Raw genomic sequence first — 26340 nt, forward strand, 5'->3', positions numbered from 1 at the left:
TCTATAGGACTTTTTTTCTTAGTTTTTTACTCCTCTACACGCTCCCGAAGTTTTGCCATTTAATTTGGAAACACCCTGTATATATATATATATATATAGTATATAATAAATAGGGTGTATCTATTTACATATATGAGCTGAATTTCTATATCTGTGAATAAATTTGAAAAATTTAAGGATATATAATTAATTATTAATATTTTCAACTTTTAATATTTTATTTATATATTATTTATCATACTTGTAGCTTATAAACAAAAAATGATGTTTACCTTCTTTTTTCGACCAAAAAACTATGATTCTAATCGAGCAGCTCAGAACTGGTAAAGTAATTTGTAAATTATCTAATATCAGCAAAATGTCTCCAAAAACTATTATCAGTGAATGTATTGAAGGAATAAAAAGGCAGAATGTTATTCCCAGAAAAGCTATCAACACTCGAAAATTGCACATTAATTTTTGCCAAGGATTTTGTATGTTCTCAGGCCAAAGTCCAAGGAAATCTAAAGTGAAACGATTTAGTTTCACCGCCCATTCGAAATCTATCTGCAGAAATCTTAGTAAGTTCAAAATTTATTAAAACGGTCACTGTATTGTTTTAAATATGCTTAAGTAAAACCATAGTTAAATAACTTCACTTTTCAATAACCACAGATCTAATTATAATAATCACTTTTTAATAATCACGCAAGTTGAGAAAATAGTAGATACCGACAATAAGAATCACTCAAAATTTCAAGTTAGATGCGTATCTAATTTCAATAAATTAACACAAACACTATTATAAAATAGAATAACTACAAATTTTTTAAGGTTATCGTTAGTCGGATAAATTGTAATGAAAATATTTCTATTGACACTTTCTCAATTACAGTCATTTACAATAATCAAGAAAATATAAACACCTTGGTATCCATTATATTTAGAAGTTTCCATGTCGAATGTTGTCTAGTGTCTGACGTCTGCTTCTCTTTCATGAATCGACGTTACCTCGTATTCAGAGGAAAACGTTTCTCGCGCATGCCCTCAATAATTTTTGTGAGAGACGAACAAAGTATTAAGTATTAAATATTCTGTACTTTCGTCTGAAGTTTCCATGACTTGAATATCGAACATCGCACAAAACATTTGCGAATAAAAAAATTAATAACAGACGGATACCATGTCCGCAAAAAAGGATGTATGTATATATCCATTGTCCTCTTACACTTCTATAATTGGCTATAGCTTTTAACTATAGTTAGTAATAGACTATATATAATACATTAAAATGTGTTCGTTGGTAACAATTGCTGTAGCAATCTATGCTCACCACATCTTCCTCTTTTGTTGTTATTAATTCTATGTATATAATCTTCTGTCATTAGATAATAAATTGATTGGTAAAATTAGTTTTAAAATATAAGATAATACATTAATTTAAAACATAAATTATCTGACGAATTACTTATTTTGGGGTAAATGTGTGTGTGAGCGTGTGTGTGTGTGTGTGTGTGTGTGTGTGTGTGTGTGTGTGTGTGTGTGTAATGCGCGTGTGTATTGAAATTTGAACATGTAGTATATATTGAAAATTTATATCTCAACTAACTTTCAAAATATGCTATTAAAATATAAGGTGTATTTGTGTGTTATTATATGTATATATTGTAATACAAAATAAATAGAAAAGTTAATTGATGTAAGAAAACATAAATAATTACATTTTAAATGGAGATAATTTTATATCTCAGAAGTACAACAAAAATAAGTGAAAGACTGTCATAGAAACTAAGCATATTTTGTTCAACACAACTTTTATAAAATAAATAACTTTTAAAACATAATATTGTAATATAAAATTAGTTAACTTACATTTAATGATATATTTAATTAATAACGTGATATATAAAATAAATAATTAATTGTAAAACAAAGACTGGCTTACAATTTAATTAGTATCTGCAGGTTACAATTATCTCAAACTAATTAAATTTACCGACATTTTTATACCATTTAACACATGTTTACCATTACTTAATAGAATTCTAGTCACATTCTATTTAAATAATATATTAAGATATATTTCTTTTCAAATGACATGTTAATATCGGCATATTTCTATCATATTCTATCAAAAATCGCATTATATTGGCAAAAAGTTTCCATTTTTCACCTTCTATCACCTTCTTGTTGTATGCAAAACGGATATATAACCAACGGATGTTTTTACTAACTAAAAAATTTTTAATAGTAATATGATTAACAATATGAATTTAATAATTAAGTAATCTCATAAAGTTTGATTAAGATTGTACACGTATATAGAACGAATAATTCAAATTTTATATAGGTATAATAGATTTCAACTAAATTTTCATGACATTGAATAATATTTTAATATATATAGTTAAATATTATAGTTAAATATTAAAATATCTTACACTGCAAAATGTGGCCATTGTAACGGGAGACATTTTTCCAACGGTGAGACAAATCTGTTTAGAACCTCTTGTCATTAAGAGCAACAAATCTCCTGCAACTTTTGGATTCATGGTGTACCATTTATTACTATACGCCGCGTAGTATACCTTATTGCACTTAAAAATATTAAAAGTACGTTTAGATATCAATTACTATATACATTGTTTCATATATAAATAAAAATTAGTCACTATATATTATAGTGGTAGATATATATACAGCAGTTTACATTTAACTTGCATAATTATACAACATCATTTTACATAATTCTGAAATAAAATGAAATATTCATGTGATTCATTACCTGAGCCACTAAAATTTCTCCAAGGACGCAATATAGGCACATGTGTGTAAATATATTGACAATAGTGGATATAAAATAGATTAAGTGAGTGATAGACATATCATTTCCCTTATCGAATAGCTAATTAAGTTTTGGAAAACCATAAAACAATTCCTATTAGTATGAACATTTAATTTTGTAATAACATGTAAATTTAAAGTGTGTATCCAATCCTTCGTGATCATGTTTATAATTGGTATAACAGCTTAAAAAGTAAATAATTTTATGCACTTTGTACAGCATTATGAAGATATTTTAAAATTAATCCTAAATCATAAAAAATATATGAAATGCTGTTATTTTTTTTAATTCTTTAAAGTTTAAAGCATAATAATACCTATTATAATTTAAAATTGGAAATATTAATTAATCTACGAATGTAAAAGTATCATGTAAATTCAATGATATTATTTACATATGTATATATGTAGATCTTTTTTATTGACATAAATGTATGTATACGTATTTATGTGCATATACTGAAAAGATTAATGTAACATATTCTTGTTTATAATATTTTTCATGTTTTTTATATACTAATGAAATATTTATACTGTATATTAAAAGGAACATTTTGTATAGATTATTACATACATATAGGTTTTCTTACAAGTAACAAACCTAAGCAAACGGATATGTTTTTCTATGCAGCGTTTTAGTATTTTGTGGTAATTTTTGTATTTATCCAAATGTTGCATACGATTTTCAAGAATGTCTAATTGTCCGCATATATGAAAAACCACGAGACTAAGAAAATTGTCTACTCCGGTATAAGCCATCATGCCGATACCCACATAGACTGCTTGACTAATAAATGTTAATTCATATTGCGGCCTTTTTGTTATATCGTAAATATAATGAGATTGTAAAGGCATTGGTATTTTTCCTGGATCAGTAATATTAGGAGTCAATCTGATTGTCACTCCAAAAATAGGCAGCACCGAAATAAAAAACCATTGTAATCCCATTATGCAGTAGGAACAAATAATAATTATTCGTGCAGTTCGCGCTCTTCGTATCATTAAATTTCTCTCTTGATCATTTTTTGTGTGTATCCAATCCTTCGTGATCATGTTTATAATTGGTATAACAGCTTAAAAAGTAAATAATTTTATGCACTTTGTACAGCATTATGAAGATATTTTAAAATTAATCCTAAATCATAAAAAATATATGAAATGCTGTTATTTTTTTTAATTCTTTAAAGTTTAAAGCATAATAATACCTATTATAATTTAAAATTGGAAATATTAATTAATCTACGAATGTAAAAGTATCATGTAAATTCAATGATATTATTTACATATGTATATATGTAGATCTTTTTTATTGACATAAATGTATGTATACGTATTTATGTGCATATACTGAAAAGATTAATGTAACATATTCTTGTTTATAATATTTTTCATGTTTTTTATATACTAATGAAATATTTATACTGTATATTAAAAGGCAATATAGCAACATGTTACTTTTCATAATAATCGATATGAGGCCATATCAACCTTTGGGCTCTAATATTTCAGAATCTGTTGGACCACGTGCCCATTGAGACTTTTATTCAGGACACCATAAACTACCACATACTAAATTTTACGAGACTAAGAAAATTGTCTACTCCGGTATAAGCCATCATGCCGATACCCACATAGACTGCTTGACTAATAAATGTTAATTCATATTGCGGCCTTTTTGTTATATCGTAAATATAATGAGATTGTAAAGGCATTGGTATTTTTCCTGGATCAGTAATATTAGGAGTCAATCTGATTGTCACTCCAAAAATAGGCAGCACCGAAATAAAAAACCATTGTAATCCCATTATGCAGTAGGAACAAATAATAATTATTCGTGCAGTTCGCGCTCTTCGTATCATTAAATTTCTCTCTTGATCATTTTTTGTGTGTATCCAATCCTTCGTGATCATGTTTATAATTGGTATAACAGCTTAAAAAGTAAATAATTTTATGCACTTTGTACAGCATTATGAAGATATTTTAAAATTAATCCTAAATCATAAAAAATATATGAAATGCTGTTATTTTTTTTAATTCTTTAAAGTTTAAAGCATAATAATACCTATTATAATTTAAAATTGGAAATATTAATTAATCTACGAATGTAAAAGTATCATGTAAATTCAATGATATTATTTACATATGTATATATGTAGATCTTTTTTATTGACATAAATGTATGTATACGTATTTATGTGCATATACTGAAAAGATTAATGTAACATATTCTTGTTTATAATATTTTTCATGTTTTTTATATACTAATGAAATATTTATACTGTATATTAAAAGGCAATATAGCAACATGTTACTTTTCATAATAATCGATATGAGGCCATATCAACCTTTGGGCTCTAATATTTCAGAATCTGTTGGACCACGTGCCCATTGAGACTTTTATTCAGGACACCATAAACTACCACATACTAAATTTTCAACCATTTTGACCGAAAGTATTTTCCCATAAAAAAACTGCGGTGTCCTTTGTGAGATACAGGAAATACTTAATATACTCATAAATTTTTAATAATGAGATTGTAAAGGCATTGGTATTTTTCCTGGATCAGTAATATTAGGAGTCAATCTGATTGTCACTCCAAAAATAGGCAGCACCGAAATAAAAAACCATTGTAATCCCATTATGCAGTAGGAACAAATAATAATTATTCGTGCAGTTCGCGCTCTTCGTATCATTAAATTTCTCTCTTGATCATTTTTTGTGTGTATCCAATCCTTCGTGATCATGTTTATAATTGGTATAACAGCTTAAAAAGTAAATAATTTTATGCACTTTGTACAGCATTATGAAGATATTTTAAAATTAATCCTAAATCATAAAAAATATATGAAATGCTGTTATTTTTTTTAATTCTTTAAAGTTTAAAGCATAATAATACCTATTATAATTTAAAATTGGAAATATTAATTAATCTACGAATGTAAAAGTATCATGTAAATTCAATGATATTATTTACATATGTATATATGTAGATCTTTTTTATTGACATAAATGTATGTATACGTATTTATGTGCATATACTGAAAAGATTAATGTAACATATTCTTGTTTATAATATTTTTCATGTTTTTTATATACTAATGAAATATTTATACTGTATATTAAAAGGCAATATAGCAACATGTTACTTTTCATAATAATCGATATGAGGCCATATCAACCTTTGGGCTCTAATATTTCAGAATCTGTTGGACCACGTGCCCATTGAGACTTTTATTCAGGACACCATAAACTACCACATACTAAATTTTCAACCATTTTGACCGAAAGTATTTTCCCATAAAAAAACTGCGGTGTCCTTTGTGAGATACAGGAAATACTTAATATACTCATAAATTTTTTAAAAAGTAACAAACAACATGATGAACCATTTGGTGCATAACTAAGTTCCTGCCGTTAACTATACAAATTCTTTTATTAACGCAAAAAGATCGAACAATATAATTGTTTTAATTAAAATATTTTCTGTATGCATCTTTCACTTTTTGCCATCCTTGTAGCAGCATACGAATGCCGTGGCAAAAGAATGTTCATCTCTTGATGCAATGAAGTCATCGACCTACTTTTTAACATCTGCTTCATTTTGAAAATACGTTTTGGAGACGCTGTGCTGCGTCAACCGGAATAAGTGATAATCAGGCTGTGCAATGTTTGAAGAGTATGCTGAGTGGGAAAGGATTTCCCATTTAAAATGTGTTTGTTTAATTTCATGAGCAGCATGAGGCCTCGCATTGTTGTGGAGCAAAATGATCTTGTCGTTTCAAAGCAACTGTTATTCGTTTCTCTTCAATTGCTTGACTCGAACGTTCAAAAAATTGATTCAAATTTGAGTCAAATTTAAAAGCAATTCAAAAGAAACGACCGGCAGTTGCTTCAAAATGACGCAAAGTCAATTTGTTCCACGACGTTGCTAGGCCACATGTTTCTCATAAAGTCTAACAAGCGCTGTTTGATCTTGAATGGGAAATCTTTTCTTACTCACACAGCGTACTCTCCGGACATCGCGCCGTCTCCAAAACACACTTACAAAATAAAGCAGAAATCAAGAAATGGGTCGACGACTTCATTGCATCAAAATATGAAACATTCTTTCGCCGCGGTATTCGTATGCCGCGGTATGCTTCCTGAAAGATGGTAAAAGATTATAAATGCAAACGGCAAATGTTTTTATTAAAACCATTGTATTTTTTCTTTTGTATTAATAAAAGAATTTTTGTAATTATCGGCGGGAATTTAGTTATACACCTAATATATGTACATATATATATATATAATGTGTATCTATTATATAATAAATAAGGTGTATCTATTTACGAGCTAAATCTCTATATCTGTGAATAAATATGAAAAATTTAAAGATATATAATTAATTACTAATATTCAACTTTTAATATTTTACTCATATATTATTTATCTTACTTGTAGATTATAAACAAGAAAACGATGTTTACCTTCTTTTTTCCACCAAAAAATTATGATTCTAATCGAGCAGCTCAGAACTGGTAAAGTAATTTGTAAATTATCTAATATCAGCAAAATGTCTCCAAAAACTATTATCAGTGAATGTATTGAAGGAATAAAAAGGCAGAATGTTATTCCCAGAAAAGCTATCAACACTCGAAAATTGCACATTAATTTTTGCCAAGGATTTTGTTCGTTCTCAGGCCAAAGTCCAAGGAAATCTAAAGTGAAACGGTTTAGTTTCACCGCCCATTCGAAATCTGCAGAAACCTTGATAAGTTCGAAGATTGTTAAAAAAATTACATAAATCAAAATATACTATACACCATAATTAGGCCAAATATACAAAAAGTTATTTAATGAAATACGTTTAAAATAATACATCGAGCAATTTTTGCTTAGAAGTTTAATCGTGTAAGTTTCATAATTATTCATAAGAAGAAGCAAATAACTAATAATAAATATGATATTGAGCTTAAATGTGCCGTAATTAGCTAACAGATTACAATATGTCATTTAATAACATAATACAGACATCAATGTATCTATATATAAGAAATACAATACACTATAAAAAGCGATAATCCATAATTTCTGTTAATGATGATATATAATAAGACAAATTATTATTATTACAAATACTTTCACTCTTTGCACATATTGCAAGTAAAGTAAATACTTCCTTAAAATTTTTATTTACAGCTACAATGATCAAGACTCTAAGCACCTCGGTCATATTTCAAACTTTCCATATCCAATGTTATCTAAAGACTGACGTCTCTTCCTTTTTCATGAATCGATGTTACCTCCTGAGCAATAAAAAGCATTTCTCGTGCGCATGCTTTTAATATTTCTTCTTGAAAGTATCGAACGATCAACTTGTAACAAAAAGTATTAAATTTTCTGCGTTAACTCTTGTTTCAAATTTTCATCAAATTTTCAAGAACTTCACGTGAGACATTTGCGAATAAAAAGTTACAAGTTGATCATGCTGTTGAAAAAAGCGCCCATACGTATGTTATATTCCCACGCGTCTGGAAAAGGCTGTAAAATTCTAACTGTATAGTTAAGAAGAATTCATATTAAGTATCACAATACTTATGGTGTTCGTTTTTTAATAGAAAGAATATATTTGCAAATTGCATTTTATTTATTTTTTATAATATGTTATCAAAAGTCAAAGAATTTAAACATGTAATAATTACAAGCGCAAAAAATTTATCCTATAATTAATACATTAATCCAAAATAATATCTAATTCATAAAATTTATGTTAAAACTCATTGAAAATATATAACTTCTGTGAAAAGAAAAGAATAGAAATATGTATATAGCATTTTTGCCTTTTTTGCGTATTTTACGAAATGATTGCATATCTTACAAAATTGAAAGCGGTATTATAGGGGATAATGAAACCATGAGGTATAATGGGATGTACTCGATATCTTTTTACAGATATGCTAATGTGTAATGAATTATCAGACAATAGTTACTGTTAGATGTATCTTATTATATATTGTTATTAGTTGTTCATATTATTTTTACCTGAAAATTGCTAAAAATTGTTTAATGTGTTCGCTTTACTGTCCGCGAATGAGTTACAGATTCTTTGGTATGTTCGCATAAGGTAAGCAATAACAAAATTCTATTTTTTATTGTCATAAGTACATTTATCTTATTATATAATCTTTTCTTGTTACTTTAGTAAAATCTATACAAATATTGATTATCTGTGACATTTTATATTATCTAAAGTAAATTTATGTACCTCGAGGCATAAAAATAATGAGAATTATTTTATTTATGTTGTCTTCTTAAACATTTTTATTTATGTTCAATATAATAACAGTATACCTTGTATAATGTATCACTCAGCATCACATATAGAATTATTAATAAAAAATTAAAAATTAAAAGTGCAACAATGTATTTTTACTTATATTATATGTTCTAAGTCACTTTTAAGCAATGTGTGTTCAATATTAATTTTTTAAAAATAGACAAGTTTTCTGTGGTGCCCCATTATGCCCTGCATAAATGACATAGTGAGGTTACGACACACTCTCGCAAAATAATAATTTCGTCCTGTTAATCTATACTTTTGCAGTAAAACTTAAGTTTTCCTTATAGTAAATACTTCAAAAAATATTTTAATATATAACAAAGTTGATTTATTTATCTTTAATATGTTTAAAACTTGAAAAAATCTAACTATAACCCATTATACCCCAAATTATGCCCCAGGTTACCCTAATAATTACCATATCTTATAGAAAATACTTTCTGACTTGTATTTATGTTTCTAAAGTTTAATTTTCAGCTTTTGTTTAAGAAATGTAGTCTAAAAACGAAATGATATAATGGTTTGGTGACCTTCCTTTACATTATCACTTCTAATTCAAACGATACACGACAAGGCGACAATTTTAAGCTGTAATATATATTTTATTTAGACATATAACAAAATATTTTTTATTAACAAATATTCTTAATAAACAGAAAAATTGAGTGAATTGCAAATACGGGATAATCACGAATAGTATAATATTATTGTAGTTACTATGGTGTATCGCGTAGAGGTTGTCGATCGCATTTATATGTTATTTATACATTGTGCGTGTGTGCACATACATATGTGTGTATCTCTCTTTCTTTTTCTCTTGCCTTTCCCTTCACATATCTATTTTATGCTATATTATCATATAGGACTCTTACAGACGAGCGATTTTGTAGCGCCACAATCGAAAGCGCCGATCCGTTCATACGAAGCTATTCTGTGGCGCTACGGAAAAGTATCGCGAATATGTTCATATGGGCCACATTGTGGCGTGACAAGAAGCAATGCCCATTTGAACACATCCGCAACGCTTCTTGTCGCGACATGATGTGGTTCATATTCGCGACACTTTTCTGTATTCTGACACAGAATAGCTTCGTATGAACGAGTCGGCGCTCGTCTGTAAGAGCCCATACTGTAATTAATATCAACAGTTGATATTTCCTGGTTTAATTTAAAAATGAATCTTTTTAAATTGAAATATGAAATTAAATTTAATTTCAGAATATTTCTTATTATCTAATATAATTTCTAACACATTAATTTTCATCAAGTCATGCAGTAAATTTTGTAATTTATTTGCCATAACATTTTAATATTTACACAATTTTTAGATTATTGCATTTTATAAAAATAATACTTTTCAAAAAACATTTAGATTTATTTTATTTTTTTAATAACTTCTCGTTGTATGCAAAACAGACATGTATCCGACTGATGTTTTTATTAACTGAAAAAAATATTTTTAGTAATAACTAATAATATGTATATGTAATCACGAAATTTAAAACATACATAACATATATACATAAAATAGATACATAGATATACATAAAATAGATACATAGATATACCTAAAAAATACACACGAAAATACAATAAAAAAATAAAATATTTAGAAGTTTTTTAAATTATTATCTATAATGTAGACTATTACATATACATATACAAAATTAATTAAATGCTTTTTTTTTACAATAACTATAATTAAACACAAAAATATCTTACACTGCAAAATGTTGTCATTGTCATGGGGAACATTTTTCCAGCGGTGAGATAAATCGGTTTGGCACCTCTTATTAGCAAAAACAACAAGTCTTGTGCAATTTTTGGATCCACGGAGTACCATTCATTACTGTAGGCTGCATAATATATTTCATTACACTGAAAAATATTGAAAGCATTTTTAGATAAAAATTGTATCTATATATTATATTTCTTAATAAAATAAATTCATTGATTTTATATCAATTTATACTGTTATTTAAAATGTAAATTAATGTATTCATATAAATAATATATACAATGTAAATTATGTATTAATTTTTATTCTTTTAAAAGTTTACATTAAATTTTCATAATATTTAATTTTTTAATATAAATTATATTATCATCAACATATTTCTGATATTAATTTTTTCTATTTGCGTGTGACAAATAAAAAACTTTTTTGTTCATTAATAATAATATCTTTGTTAAATGAAAGAATATGTATTATATATAAAGCCATATCGTAAATACGACGTTTATAAAAATAAAAAAAGGAAAATGACTTACTTGGGCTACTAAAAACTCGCCAAGAGCACAATATAGACACATATGTGCAAATAAATTAAAAAATGTAGACATAAAGTATACCAAATGTGTGAGTGATAAATCATTTCCTTCGTCGAATAGCTATATGAATTTATAAGATGCGTGGTAGAAGCACTTTTTATAATTAAAATTTAGACATTTAAGAAAAAATATCTTATAAATATAATAACAATAGTATATTTTCTAATTTAGATATTATTTTCATTAATAATTTTGTAAATTTATTTTGTATTCAAAATTAATTAATAAACAAATTTTCATTTTTAAATATTTGCTTAAATATTAACTTACGTTAATTATGCGGAAGCCGTAGAAAGCGAAGAGTATTGCAAAGTATAGAAATAATGAGAGAAGTGTTACATTATACGTATCTTCAATAATAGTAATGGCTCTATGAAAGATATTTTATGTTATTAAATATGAAACAAAAATAAATTGTACTAATTATTACCATATATATTTTACAAATTACTTATTACCGTAAATATTTTCAGAGAATACTATACCTAAGTAAACGAATGTGTCGTGCCACGCATATCTTTAACATGTCGTGAGAATTGATATATTTATCCAAATTTATCAAATGATTTTTGAGAATATTTAATTGGCCGGATATATGGAAAACTAGCAGCCCAAGAAAATGATCGATTCCAGTATAAGACATAACTGCGAGAACTATATAGATAATTTGACTAATATACGTCAGTTCGTACTGAGGTCGTTTTGTTACATCGTAAATGTAATGAGTTTGTAGTGGTACTATTCTGCCTGGATCAGTAATATTGGTCGTTAGTCTTATCGATATTCCAAATCCAGGAAGAACGATAATAAACAAGCATCCTACTGCCATGATACAATATGCACACGCAACAATCATACGTGCAATCTGCGCTTTTCTGATCATAACATTTCTCTCTTGCGCATTTTTCGATTTTATCCAATCATCCGCAATCATATCAATGACTGGTATGATAGCTTCAAAAATGTCAATATTGTACATTTTAATGCACGTTTAATATTATTGAAATAAAAACTATTATACATTAGGTTTAATCCTAAGAAAAAAGTTTAAGCTATAAGATAGAATCGAAGAAAAAATAATTATCTCATATTTTAAAGAAAAATGATAGATATAAAAAAAGAAAAAATAAATATCGAAACTCTAAGATTTTGTTTTATAATAATCTAAATTTATAATTTAAAGTTTGTTATTAATATAAATTTATGATTTATAATTTATATAAATAAATCGGACACATATAGGTATGTGTATATGTTCAAAAAATTAATTTCATAATGTACGTATAAATTTAAATAATCTAAAAACATAAATAATTTGCATATTGCTTATATGTTTATTGCACTTAGCAGTTCAGAGTTACAGCAGAAAATTGTTCGTACCTTCTTTTTTCCACCAAAAAATCACGATTCTTATCGAACAGCTTATAGCTGGTAAAGTAAATTGTAAATTATCTATCATTAGCATATTATCACCATAAATTCTTATAAAGGAATGTATAGAAGGAATCAGAACGCCGAATGTTATCGCTGTGAAAACGATGAGCACTCGAAAATTGCACATTAACTTCTGTCGAGGATTCTGTGCGGTTTTAGGCCAAAGTCCAATAAAATCTAAAGTTATACGATTGAGTTTCACTGCCCATTCGAAATCTACCTATAAAAACTTTAATGAGTCATAGCTTATGAAAAGTATGATAAAATCTTAAGAATGTACAGAGACTAACAATTAATATAAACATACAAAATATTATGTTTATTAAGTTGCGTAAGATAAAATGTCTGCAAAAATAAATTTTTTTATTAATTATACAAATTATTTAAAAAATAATAAATAAGAACAAACGGCCAATACAAATCCTCATTTCAAATATTTATGATGATAAATAGCTAATGTTTATTACAATAATTATAAGTATATTAATAATCAGCATTGAAAGGATGTTTCTACTAATGACAACAAAATATAACGAAAATATTCAATGTTATCATAAATATCATAAATAAACGTATATTTTATAAAGTTACTCATCTCTTTCTCAATTACAATGATCACAAGAAGCACCTTGGTATGCTGTATATTTTGAACTGTCCATGTTGAATGTTATTTAAAGACTGGCACCTATTTCTTTTTCAGAAAATACCGTTATTTACTATGCAGCAAAAGTTTCACGCGCTGCTCTTTATGCTGTTTAGAAGTATCGAGCGATCAACTTGCAACGATGTATTTTTAAATATTCTGCATCCCCTCGTTTCGAGTTTTCATCATTTCAACGGTGAACATCACGCAATGTAGTAAAAAAGTTTTCGTAATAACAGGTTATTACCATGTTAGTTAGAAAAACGCACATGCATCATATTCACACGTTTTTATAAGCTATAGCTTATAATGTTACTGTACTTAAGTTAGTAATAAGCTACATAGAATAGAATTTTGTATTGTATGGTTTTCGTCTTTCAAAATAAATAAATTCGCAAAAATTTTTGATCGTTGATATTGCTGTATGTGACTAACAGTGAGAAATAATACTAACAATCACATTAATTTAAAATAAGATGTAAATAATAAATGAAAAATTAAATAATCCAGATATTAATGTTAGAATTATTAAATAAGACTTTTTTAAGATAGAAGCTAAAAATTAGATTTTTATGAATTGAAAAATTTTTGAATTTATTTAAAAAGATAAACTGTCGATATACATATTGTCGATATACATGTGACATACATATATAAGCTGTCGATATACATATGTATATATATATTTTTTTTTCTTGATTATTTACAAGAAATAATAGATAATTTAGTTTTTATAAATAAATAATTAATGATTATACATTGCAGATGCAATACATGTATTTACATACATACATATATAATATATAATATATATATATTATATAATTACGCTATAACATATAGTGTTGTAAAAAAAAATAATTTACGTACCATATATTGTATTATACATGCATATAACTTATTTATATGCTGCAGATAGGGTGAATGCACCGTTTATGACCACCTTAAGCATTTCTATAACTTCAAAAAAAATTTTTTTATTAATAATATATAAAAAGGGGATAGTATTTACGTAAATGCATTGTTTAATATCTTAGTTTTTAATATTCAAAAAAATTTTAGGGAAAAAAGCAAATGTGAAAAAGTTGAATAGTTGTAAAAATTCCATTTTGCACTATTTTTGACCACCTATACCTGGCTATGTATGGTGCTAATTTTGATTATTTGAAAGATTTAACATTACAACAAACTTTTGTTCAAAATAAAATAGATAGTAAATAACAAAAATGCAAAATTTCATATATTTCAATCATTTCTGATAAGATGACTGTTTTGAGTGAATTCTGTAGAAAATAATTTTTTTATAATATGAAAAAGGAAACATGAGGTAACTTATTATATTATTAAACAAGAGAAATAATTAAGACGCGCATGTGTCGAGGTTGTTGCACACTAGAGCCAACCTTAAACTACAAAAACCTAATAAATAATGAAAGTGGCCAAAATGGACACAGTGGCCACAAACGGTGCATTCACTTTATTCAAATAAAAATCTCACTTTTTGTATTTAGATAATGTCATTGTGAAGATTGAGTTGTTATTTTCAAAGTAATCAATTCGTTGCAGTGGTCCATCATCAATCATTGTAATAGTTATTGAAATGAAAAATTATTTCCTTGAAGACTTAAGTGCCATATAGGTTAAATTTATCAGAGTATAACTTTAATTTGTAATACTGAAAAGGAGATTTAAACCAGATTCCCTATCTTTTAATACAATTATTCAGAGTATTTTACTTACCATTAACTATGTATTTTTGTTGTAATTCATTTCAATTAATTCATTTCATTATTTTATGCATGAAAGTATTAAAGTACGTTTATAAAAAAAATTATAATTTAAAAGATATTTTATACTTTATTCTGGTACATAATTTTGATAAAATATCTCAAAAACTATATGACTTTTTGACATCTATACCTTAATATTTTTATACAGGGGGGGGTGTGATCCATTTTAATCTATTATCCAAAATATTTCCGTTTCCTTGCATTTTACAAGAAAATGTTTCAGACAAAAGTTATATGGTTTCAAGGGGGCCATAAAATGATATCATTGGTTTGACCTTGGATAGTCGCCTAAAGGTCACATGAAGGTCACCTTCAATTTCTTAAATTAAACCCACTATTTTTCATTACATATTCTTGTAGCTTACCTCGAGAGTTTTCCAAAACACTATAATAAAATATTTTTTCATTAAGTATTTTTCGAATTGTAAGGCTTGAAAGTTACAGTACAGCCGGCATTAGCATTATGTAAGTTGTCCGACCGGGACACTTTAGGTAATGCTAATGCCGACAGTACTGTAACTTTCAAGCCTTATACTCAAAAAGTACTTAATAAAAAAATATTTTATTATAGTGTTTTGAAAAACTTTCAAGGTAAACTACAAGAATATGTAATAAAAAATAGGGGGTCCCATTTACAAAATTCAAAGTTACCTTGCCCGGACCTTGACAATGCCACTCAAGGTCAAACCAATAATACCATTTTATGGCCCCTTTGAAACCATACAACTTTTGTCTGAAACATTTTCTTGTAAAATGCAAAAGAACAAAAATATTTGGGGTGATAGATTAAAATGGGTCACCCTGTATATCCAGTATATATAATTACAGAAATCATACTATATAAAAAAAGATAATACAATTCCATTAAAAAAATGGCCATGATTTTCGCATGATTATAAGAAGTTGATTTTTTCGAAAATTTTACTGTTATTTCTACTTTAATAGCACATGTGCAAAATAATAACATTGTTAAGTTAATGATAAATATCATTACGATAAGCACAGCATCTTATATTTTTTATCAATTTTTTTCATTTTATACGTTGCTACGTGATAATTACGTGATCAAATGTGAAGAATATGGGAAATAGTGCAAAGGTGAAAATATAGAAGGTTAAACATTTAGAATATCGAAAAGTTAAAATAACAGGATTATTGAGAACAGGGAGTTCTGATTTTTAGTTTTAATTTTTATAATAGAGGTTTTCCTATGTATAATTGCAGTAATTCAATATATGAGATTATTAAAAATAGATGAGTATAAGATGTCATCATCATAATATTCACACATGCTATTTGGCAAACGTATTATTACCTGTAGGTGCGTTGTACAGACATATGTTTTTATAATGTCATCGCCTTCGAATGAGACTGTTCGTATAATTAGGGTCGAACTTCGCCTGCCCTTAGCAGGCTCGTTTAACTTATCAATTATGTATCAACTTGCGTGTCCTGATGTCCCCTAAGTAGTAATCATACACAACCAATCATGCATGCGTGGGAATACATCACATGTATGGCATTGTATTCTTGTAATTCTTGTTATTTTGACGATGACTACTTCGAAAAGATATAAAGAGGGATAATATAAATATAAATATGATTTAACTCTCCTATGGTAAGGTGAATTTTCAAGATGTCCACAAATGTAGGATTAGATTCGACCCAATGCTGTTTTGTTCATATTTCATTCAATCGATATAACAAAAATAGGTAAAAAGAAATAAATGATATATATTATGAAACTTCTTTCTCTGTGAAGGCTCTTGAGTAATCACTTCAGTCATGCATTTGGAATCGTGACGTCATAAACGAGAAATGATACGTCGATTTTTCTTGCATGCCATTTGTAAATAAAGAAAGTTGGTCGTAATAAGGAAAATTTATCGTTTTTAGCAAATATCTTCGAAACTATGCGATATATTAAAAAATGTTTAATACAAAAGTTTTATGATATTTTGTGCTCTATATAATGGTGTATTCACTTTTTTTTAATATCAAATTTTTTATCTTTTTCCTACCCTCACTCATTAATTTTCACCCCCTAAACCTTGATATACGCTAATAAAAAAAGATATGGGTCTAATATTTTTTTATACTCTATAATATATCCAAAGCTCATCAAAATCGGTGAGGAACGGTTTCGACGATTCCCTTATGAGAGTCATGATCTTGACAACATATATCAAGATCGTCGAAGTTTGTCGACCGAAGTGAAATTTTCTACTGAAATTACACTTTAATTTTAAATATCTCAGAAACTATAGAGACCTCCATCTTATTGTTAAGGCAAAGTTATTTAGGATCATGACCTTGACAACATTTGTCAAGATCATTGAGACAGCATCCCCCATATTGTATAATTACCATATACTTTTTAAATAATTCAATTTATAAAAGGCAAGAATTTAAATTGATTAAAGTTAATTTTTTGTTTTAATTTTAAACTAAATTCAAATCTGTACCTGAATATAGTATAAAATTCGCATTATATTATAATCTATCTCGTGCAAGATTCATAATTTATTTGCAATTAATAAATAAATACTTATACAGTTTTTACATTGTCATGTTCTATTAAAAAAGATGTAATGTTGAAAAATATTTAGATTTATCTTCTTTATTTATTAACCCTTTGTTGTATGCAAAACAGATATATAACCGGCTGATGTTTTCATTAACTGAAAAATATATATTTATAGGTAATATAATTAATGACACACTATGTGTTGATCCCAAAATTTAACATTGTATACTAAATAATAATAAGTATAATAGCATAAGTATAATAAAACAAAGTATATAAGATATATAAAATTTATATGACATAGATTACTGCACGGGAAATATCAATAACAATTAAATATTTTATAATGAAATAATTATAATTAAACATTAAAATACTTTACACCGCAAAATGTTGCCATTGTCATCGGAAACACTTTTCCAGCTGTAAGATAGACTGGTTTAGTGCCTCTTATCAATAGAAACAATAAATCCTTCGCAATTTTTGGATCCACAGAATACCATTCATTATTATATGCCGCATAATATATTTCATTACACTTAAAGATATCAAGAAAGTTTTTAAGTATCGATTATTATGTGCATTCAAGAGTGCTGTGAGTTCATGTGCAGATTATATTATATGTACCATCATACATTGTGTAAGTATACGACATATGATACTAACAATAAGTGCAAAAAATTATCTACTATATATTTAAACTTTTGTATGTGAATAATATCAAACAAGGTAAAATATTTTAAAATATAAATAAAAATAATAACTGTATGGTAAAAAGAAAATTACTAGAATATTAGTAATCTTGTATGTATTGATTGCAATTAAATAAGATAATTAGATCACGTACTTATATAAAATTATAAACTAACGTATAAATTATAGATTAATATTGCATATAAAGTTTAAGTACAACAGTTAATTGTCAGTTTTTAGGAAAAAAATTGCTGTAGATTGATTTTATATTGAAATTCTTCTATTCTATATATTTTAATATAACACGATCAGAATATTTGTATTTCTAAAAATTGATACTAATTTTTTAAATAATGAATTTAAACTAATCAAATTAAATTGTCACTAATTATTTTAACATTATGTAGGTAATTACTTCGAAATAAATCATATAATATTACATATGTGACATATAAACATTGTTTTTATAACAAAAAGAATAAAACTTACCCGAGCCATTAAAATCTCACCCAGGGCACAATAGAGGCACATATGCGAAAATATAGTGAAAACATTGCACATAAAATATATCAAGTGAGTGACCGATAGATTATTTCCTTCGTCGAATAGCTAAATAATTCATCATACGTGTTAAAGATATAATATTCTTATGTTAACAATACTTTAGATGTTTGTAATATTTAATAACAGGTAATATATATTTTTCGTTTATAAATTACCAATATCTAATTTATACAAACAAATTTTTATTTGTAATTCAACACTTACGATAATTATTCGGAAGCCATAGAAAGCGAAAAGTATTGCAAAGTATAAAAATAACGCTAGAAGTGTTATATTATATGTATCTTCAATAACGACAATGGCTCTATAAAATATATTCCTTGTATTATGTGCATTTAATTAATATTATATTTTATTCATATGAATATCAAACCTAAGTAAACGAATGTGCTTTATCACGCAACTTTTCAGTATATTTTGAGAATTGATATATTTATCCAAACGTGTCAAACGATTTTTCAGAATATCCAATTGGCCGCATATGTGGAAAATTAGTAATCCAAGGAAATTATCGATTCCAGTATAAGACATAATAGCAAGAAGAATGTAAACAGCTTGACTAATAAACGTTATTTCGTACTGCGGCCTTTTAGTTATATCGTAAATATAATACGTTTGTAGAGGCATTGGTTTGCCTGGATCAGTGATATTGGGCGTTAGTCTCATTGATATTCCAAAGCTTGGGAGAATGATAATAAAAAAACATGCTAATCCCATTATGCAATAGGCGCAAGTAATAATAATGCGTGCAGTGTACGCTCTTCTAATCATAACGTTTCTGTCTTGCACACTTTTTGATTTTATCCAATCTTCTGCGATCATATTCATGATTGGTATAATAGCTTCAAAATTGTTAATATTAAATATTTAAATGCGCACTTAACAGTAGATACAATTAAATTGAAATTAAAACTATGATAACATTAATCCTAAGCAATAAAATGTTTAAAATAACTGGACAAATATAAAGCCATAAATATTATTTTTATGATAGCTTTAATAACAAAAATAATATATAAGTAAATATTGAAAACAAATAGTAAATAGCAAAATAAAAAGACTTAATAATCTAAAATTTTTATTATATGGTAACTATAATTTAAATAGATCTTATTCACTATTCATGCATATTAATGAAATTATTAGATTGTCTGGAAAGTCTATACCGATTTATAAGCCAAATTTAAATAAAAAGTTTTCTTTTTAGAAATAACTTTGATCAGTAATAAATGCATTATTTTGTTCCAGAATATTTTTCCATCTTTCAAGTAATTTTATAATTCCTTTGTCATATAAGTATTGGATTTTCGAACGTCATTTATTGAATTATTTATATATATTTTATTTATATTTATATATATTTAATTTATAAAATATTTTTATAACATTATAATTTTATAAGTTACAACTATTGTTTTTAATTTTGTCTACCTTCCTTCTTCCACCAAAAAATTACGATTCTTATCGTACAGCTTATTGCCGGCAAGGTAAATTGTAAATTGTCTAGCATTAGCATTATGTCTCCATAAATTCTTATGAATGAATGTATAGAAGGGATCAGTACGCCACACGTTACGGACAGAAAAACGATAAGCACTCGAATATTGCACATTAACTTCTGTCGAGTGTTTTTTACAGTTTTAGGCCAAAGTCCAATCAAATCTAAAGCGATCCGATTTAATTTCACCGCCCATTCGAAATCTACCTGTAAAAACTTAATAAATCCTTAATAAATCGGACCTGTAGAACCTTAATAAATCGGAACTCATGTAAAACATAATCATAAATACGCACAAATAAATCTACAATTAGAACAAAACAGATAAAATGTTATTTAATAGAATGTGTACAAATAAAATATTTAGAAATAATTTTTTATGAATTATTAATTATAAATGTATTTATGAATCATGCTTTGATTACACAAAATCGAAGACTATCTATTCTCAAAGAATGATGTTGTATTAACAGCATCAGATCTGATTGAGAAATTAATTTGTTGATTTAATAACACTATTAATAAAATAAATACTCGTTCTAAAATAAAAGTATCATACATTTACAAAATTAATTTTTATTAAACTAATGTTGCTAATACAACATTATGTTTCTCCATAGAGAATAGTAAATATATAAATCATAAAAAGCATTAATTTACTTTAGTTAGATTAGCTAATTTACTATTTTCTAATAAGTTTATAACCAACATAATACTGTATAAAAAAAATTAAAAAACTTTTTATCATTAATAAAATAAAATATATCTTAAATGCCACTACTATTTGCATACATGCACATTATAAATAAATATATTTTTATATCTTCTTTTTTTCAAATTGCAGTACAACAATTTCAACGACGAGCACCTTGATATCCGGCATATTTTGAATCATCCATGTCGAATGTTATCTACAGACTGACAGCTGTTCCTATTTTATGCAACAACGTTACCTTCTATTTAGCAAGAAGTATTGTTTGCGCATGCTCTTAATAATTCTTGAAAGGACTGAACGATCAACTAACAGCGAAGTGTTTTAAATATTCTACGTCGCGCGACCCTCGTTTTATGTTTCTCAGAAGTTTTCTGTACCGAACATAATGCAAAACTTAGGGATAAAAAAAAATTCGTAATAACAGGTAGGTACTCCTCTCAAGTTAGCAAAAAAGTGTGTTTATATACATCCATTATATCCCACGTTCCGGTTGCACTTTCGTTGTAGTTATTAATAAATTTTATAAGAAAGCATCATATTCATCGGTTATTTGTTTCATATTTATTAGAGAAGGTACATTTGTAATATCTTCGCTTTATCTGAGTTGTATAATGAACATCGAGTTCTTATAAAATAAAATGTATGTTTTTATTTTATACAATATATCGAATATTTGAGTACAAATTGAATCCTAATAAAACTAAATAAATTATATTATATTTGTAATATAAATTTAATATATATTAATTTTAATCTATGAAATAATTAATAAATAGATATAATATTTGGACATTAAATCTGATATATGCATTTAATGCTTATATAAAAAATATTATTCTCTTTCTACATAAACATAATATATAACAAATATATTAATTTAAAGTATTATATAAAATAAAACACGTTGAATTGAATAATGTAAATATTTTATTTCTATTGTAATTAACATATCTCTGTTACGTTCTATTTATAATTATTCTATTTATAATTATTTAACTAAAATTTTTTATATTTATGCTTCGCATAAATTTTCTGGTATGAATGTACTAGCGTATAATTTTGATGTCTTCTTCATTTTTGGTTTGCTAATAGAAATGATATATAACCAGCTGATGTTTTTAATAACTGTAACATATTCTCTATGCAGACAACATAAATAACAGAAATAATTTTTTAATTGGTAAATATTTTATTCAATTGAATATTTAAAAATATTAAAAAATTTAAATATTTAAAAATATAGAAGTATTACTATTTGTTAAAATAATTAGAAATGCTTATTTATATAATTATTTTGTTATCTTAATTTGATATTTATGTGTGTTAATAGTTAAATACTCATTTAATTTGGAAATAGACGGATACAAAATTAAATTGTTAATGTTCAAGAAATGTCTTCTTTTTAAATATTTTTTAAAAAAGTATGTTATTCAAATATTTTTCAGATTAACTATAAAAATAATTTATAAATTTCATGTAAATTATTAATAATCTTACACTGCAGAATGTGGTCATTGTAAGTGGAAATATTTTTCCTGCAGTGATGCGAACAGGCTGGCTAGCTCGTATCATTAATAAGATAAGACTCCTTGCATATTGTGGTTCTAATCTGTACCATTCAAGATCGCACAGAGCACGATATACTTCCTCGCACTTAACGTGAAGATGCATAATAACATATTGATATATTGTATTAATATACTGTGTATAGTGTTATAAGACATTTATATAAATTATATTAAAAAAGTAAATTTGTAACTTACTTGCATTGTTATAATCTCCCCGGCACCGCAATAAAGAAAAGTATGCGAAAGCAAAATGGTGATACCAATTAATGGAAAACATAATCGTGCGAAAGAAAAATTACTTCCTTCGGTAATTATCTGAATAATATACCTCGATAATTAGTAAAAATTAATAGATTGTAGATGGTATATCAACAATCTGCATACTTCGAAACAAAAAAATGAGATATTTAAAAAATAAAAATGTATAACGTGTATGCTAATATTCTTAATTGACATTATGTTTAAACTTACAGTAAGTAATAAGAATCCATGTAGACAAAATACAATGCCAAAATAAAATACTAAGCCTAACATCATAAAGGTAAAGGTATTTTCAATAATACCAGCGAATCTATAACAATTTTAAAAATTACACGATTAGGTTCGTTATATATGTATATAGTATATATGTATATAATAAGTAAAAAAATTATTAGATTAAAATTAAATTAAAAGATCTATATTAGATCTAAAGTTCAAAAAGATTACTAGCTTGCTAAAAATACAAAAACTGTTTTTACATACAAATTTATTCAGAAGTAAACTATTTTTCAAAATATAAATCATTAATAACCATTTGCTATCAGTCCGCTAACTGTCGGATTTGATCTTAGTACTATTTGCTCCTTAGACAAAGAATTCACGACAAGTGTTACGTCAACTTGCGCAACAATTTCGACTCGTTGTTCTCGAAAGAAATGTTTTATTAAAATATCGCAGTCAAACAGTGCAAGATCAGGACTGTATGCAGAACGGGGTAGAATCTCAATTACTAAACAAATGATACCGCGGGACCAAATTAGCGGGGGCAGCTAGCAGAATAGTGGTAAGGTTTATTGACTGAATAAATGGTTTTTATTTTAAAAAATAATTTTCTTTTAATAAATTTTTATGTAAACACCGTTTTTATATGTAAAAAGGGCATTCGGAACTATTTTAACAACCTAATAGTAACGCGTAAAAAAACCTTTTATATTTCCTCAATTAATTATAACAGAAAATTAATTATAAGGTACTTATCGCATACTTCAACGAACCTTAATAAATATTTTTTCATACTTATATTTCATATTTTAATCATTTTTTGACAATAGTAACAATAATAAATATAAAATTAGAAGTAAAAACCTCTTATCATTAAATTAATTTTACTAACAAATTATTAAATAATTTTTTATTGTAGGATCCTTATTTGTAATTGAGTTTTACTTGTAATTGTATAATTATAATGACGAATGTAATTATATGTGTACATGCAAATACCTGATAAGCCGTATATGAGTCATTACATTGTGACTCAGAATATAGATAAAATTTTGGCATGAAATCAAATTAGTTATACGGCTTTTGAAGTTTTCCAGTTGACCACTGAAGTGAAGAATCGAGAGTCCAAGAAAAGCATCTACTGAAGTGTAAGTTACAGCGGCTAAGAAGACTGTAATAGCTTGAACAATGTATGTTAGTTCAAATTGCGGACTCTTATCTATGTCATAAAAATAATAAGTCTGCAGCGGCAGCGGCTTGCCCGGGTCCGTCAAATTTGTCAAACGTCTTAGCGATAAACCAAAATAAGGAAGAACGATGACCACAATGAACGCCAATACCATGAGAATATATCCGCTGATGACAATAATTCTAGCAACCTGTGCTTGCCTCATCATTACATCCCTTTCTTTTCTTGTCTTTAATTCCATCCAATCTTCTGCCATCATTTTTATGATGGATAAAAGTGCTTTGAAATACAGCAAAATAATCACTTGTAGAACTGTCACATATTGTTTCTTGTTTTAAAGCTATGGCAAGTACCTTTAAATACACGTTATGTTTCATACCTTTTGTACAATAAATAAACTTTCTCGATATCTTCATGCCACATAAATATAATTCCATCTGTACCTGTTTGTTTCCACCGCATAATAACAAGTTTCAACGAGACCACCAGCAAAGGTAAAGTCACTTGGAGATTGTCTACCATAAGTATCATGTCTCCCCAAACTCGTATAAGGGAGCAGGTGAGAGGTATACCAGAAATAAATGTCACTATAACGAAAATAATGACCACACGAAGATCGGAAGATATTTTTAGGTAATTCATCGCTTTTAGGCCATAATCCGATTAGTTCTAAACCCAAGCGATTTAATTTAATCGCCCACGTAAAATCTAGTTGCATATTAAGATTATAAAAATTTATAAAAGTTTATAAAAAAGATTATAAAAGTTTATAAAAATATACGATATCTCGAGATAAAAAATCCGAAATAAAAAATTCAAAATATCGATGTTAGATTTTTTAATTTTATGAACATGTGTAATAATTAGGATTACAAAACAAACATCATATACAAAAATATAGCAATTAAATTACTATATTTTTACATATTGGCATATAATAGGTCGGGATTACATGTAAATATTTTTGCGATTGTGTTTAAATCGGAATAGTTTTTAATATTGTTATGAATTTGTAATAATAACATTAAAAAGTATTACGATTTAAACATTACATCACTTAGAAAAATATTTACATATAATTCCGACTTATTGAATACTTATTTTAAAATACAATTATTTTAAAATACATTTATTTTAAAATACAGTAATCTAGAAAATTTTCAAAAATCTCCCATTTGCTCTTATAAACGAAAAAATACATAGTAAACGTTTGATACCTTTATACTGTGAATGTTTGGCAATGTCCATGCCGAAGACTAATGCGAAGACGCTCACCCCACTTGTTATAGTAGTGCAAACCATGATTATCACGCATGCCCACGATACGAGTGCAACAACCTGGTTGTTTCTCCGAAGAATGCATTAAATATTACAAATGCTACTTCCAATTGATAACAGCTGTTTCGTTTCGTTCCAAAACTTCACAAATAAAAAAGTAACGTGATTATTACGCATGCCCACGATACGAGAGTAACAACTTGGTTGTTTCTCCGAAGAATGCATTAAATATTACAAATGCTACTTCCAATTGATAACAGCTGTTTCGTTTCGTTCCAAAACTTCAAGAATAAAAAAGTAACGTTCACGCTTCTAAGAAGGAAGGGCTGTGTACGATATCTATTATCGCCAACTCGTCGAACTGTACGCTAAAAGTTTCTTCATACTTCGTAATACAATGATCGTATCCATTTCGTACTCAGAGATATATGTGTGGTCATGTTTTAATACTTTTGCAGAAAGGCCGTAGTATTCAAAAAAG

At 26.7% G+C, this 26340-nt stretch overlaps 3 protein-coding genes and 1 pseudogene across 3 annotated transcripts; all 4 read right to left on the bottom strand.

Annotated features, from left to right (window-relative positions):
• Nucleotides 1-2141: 2141 nt before the first annotated feature.
• Nucleotides 2142-3876, bottom strand: LOC108722970 (odorant receptor 33b-like; annotated as a pseudogene).
• Nucleotides 3877-8278: 4402 nt separating this feature from the next.
• LOC108722971 (odorant receptor 33b-like) lies at nt 8279-12411 on the bottom strand. Its single transcript, XM_018448367.1, has 5 exons — nt 11963-12411; nt 11748-11847; nt 11418-11537; nt 10869-11024; nt 8279-8347 (listed from the first exon to the last, which is right to left on the bottom strand). The coding sequence occupies exons 1-5, from the start codon at nt 12409-12411 to the stop codon at nt 8279-8281; spliced, it is 894 nt and encodes a 297-aa protein (XP_018303869.1).
• Nucleotides 12412-17971: 5560 nt separating this feature from the next.
• Nucleotides 17972-19950, bottom strand: LOC108722887 (odorant receptor 43a-like). Its single transcript, XM_018448231.1, has 5 exons — nt 19502-19950; nt 19333-19432; nt 19054-19173; nt 18254-18409; nt 17972-18025 (listed from the first exon to the last, which is right to left on the bottom strand). Exons 1-5 carry the CDS (start codon nt 19948-19950, stop codon nt 17972-17974), a joined length of 879 nt encoding a protein of 292 aa, XP_018303733.1.
• Nucleotides 19951-22412: 2462 nt separating this feature from the next.
• On the bottom strand, nt 22413-25112 carry LOC108722888 (odorant receptor 22c-like). Its single transcript, XM_018448232.1, has 5 exons — nt 25025-25112; nt 24535-24860; nt 23105-23224; nt 22839-22994; nt 22413-22466 (listed from the first exon to the last, which is right to left on the bottom strand). Exons 1-5 carry the CDS (start codon nt 25110-25112, stop codon nt 22413-22415), a joined length of 744 nt encoding a protein of 247 aa, XP_018303734.1.
• Between the last annotated feature and the right edge of the window lie 1228 nt (nt 25113-26340).

The sequence above is a fragment of the Mycetomoellerius zeteki genome, unplaced genomic scaffold (assembly GCF_001594055.1).
Source record: "Mycetomoellerius zeteki isolate Tzet28-1 unplaced genomic scaffold, Tzet1.0 scaffold221, whole genome shotgun sequence".
NCBI classification, from domain to species: Eukaryota; Metazoa; Arthropoda; class Insecta; order Hymenoptera; family Formicidae; genus Mycetomoellerius; species Mycetomoellerius zeteki.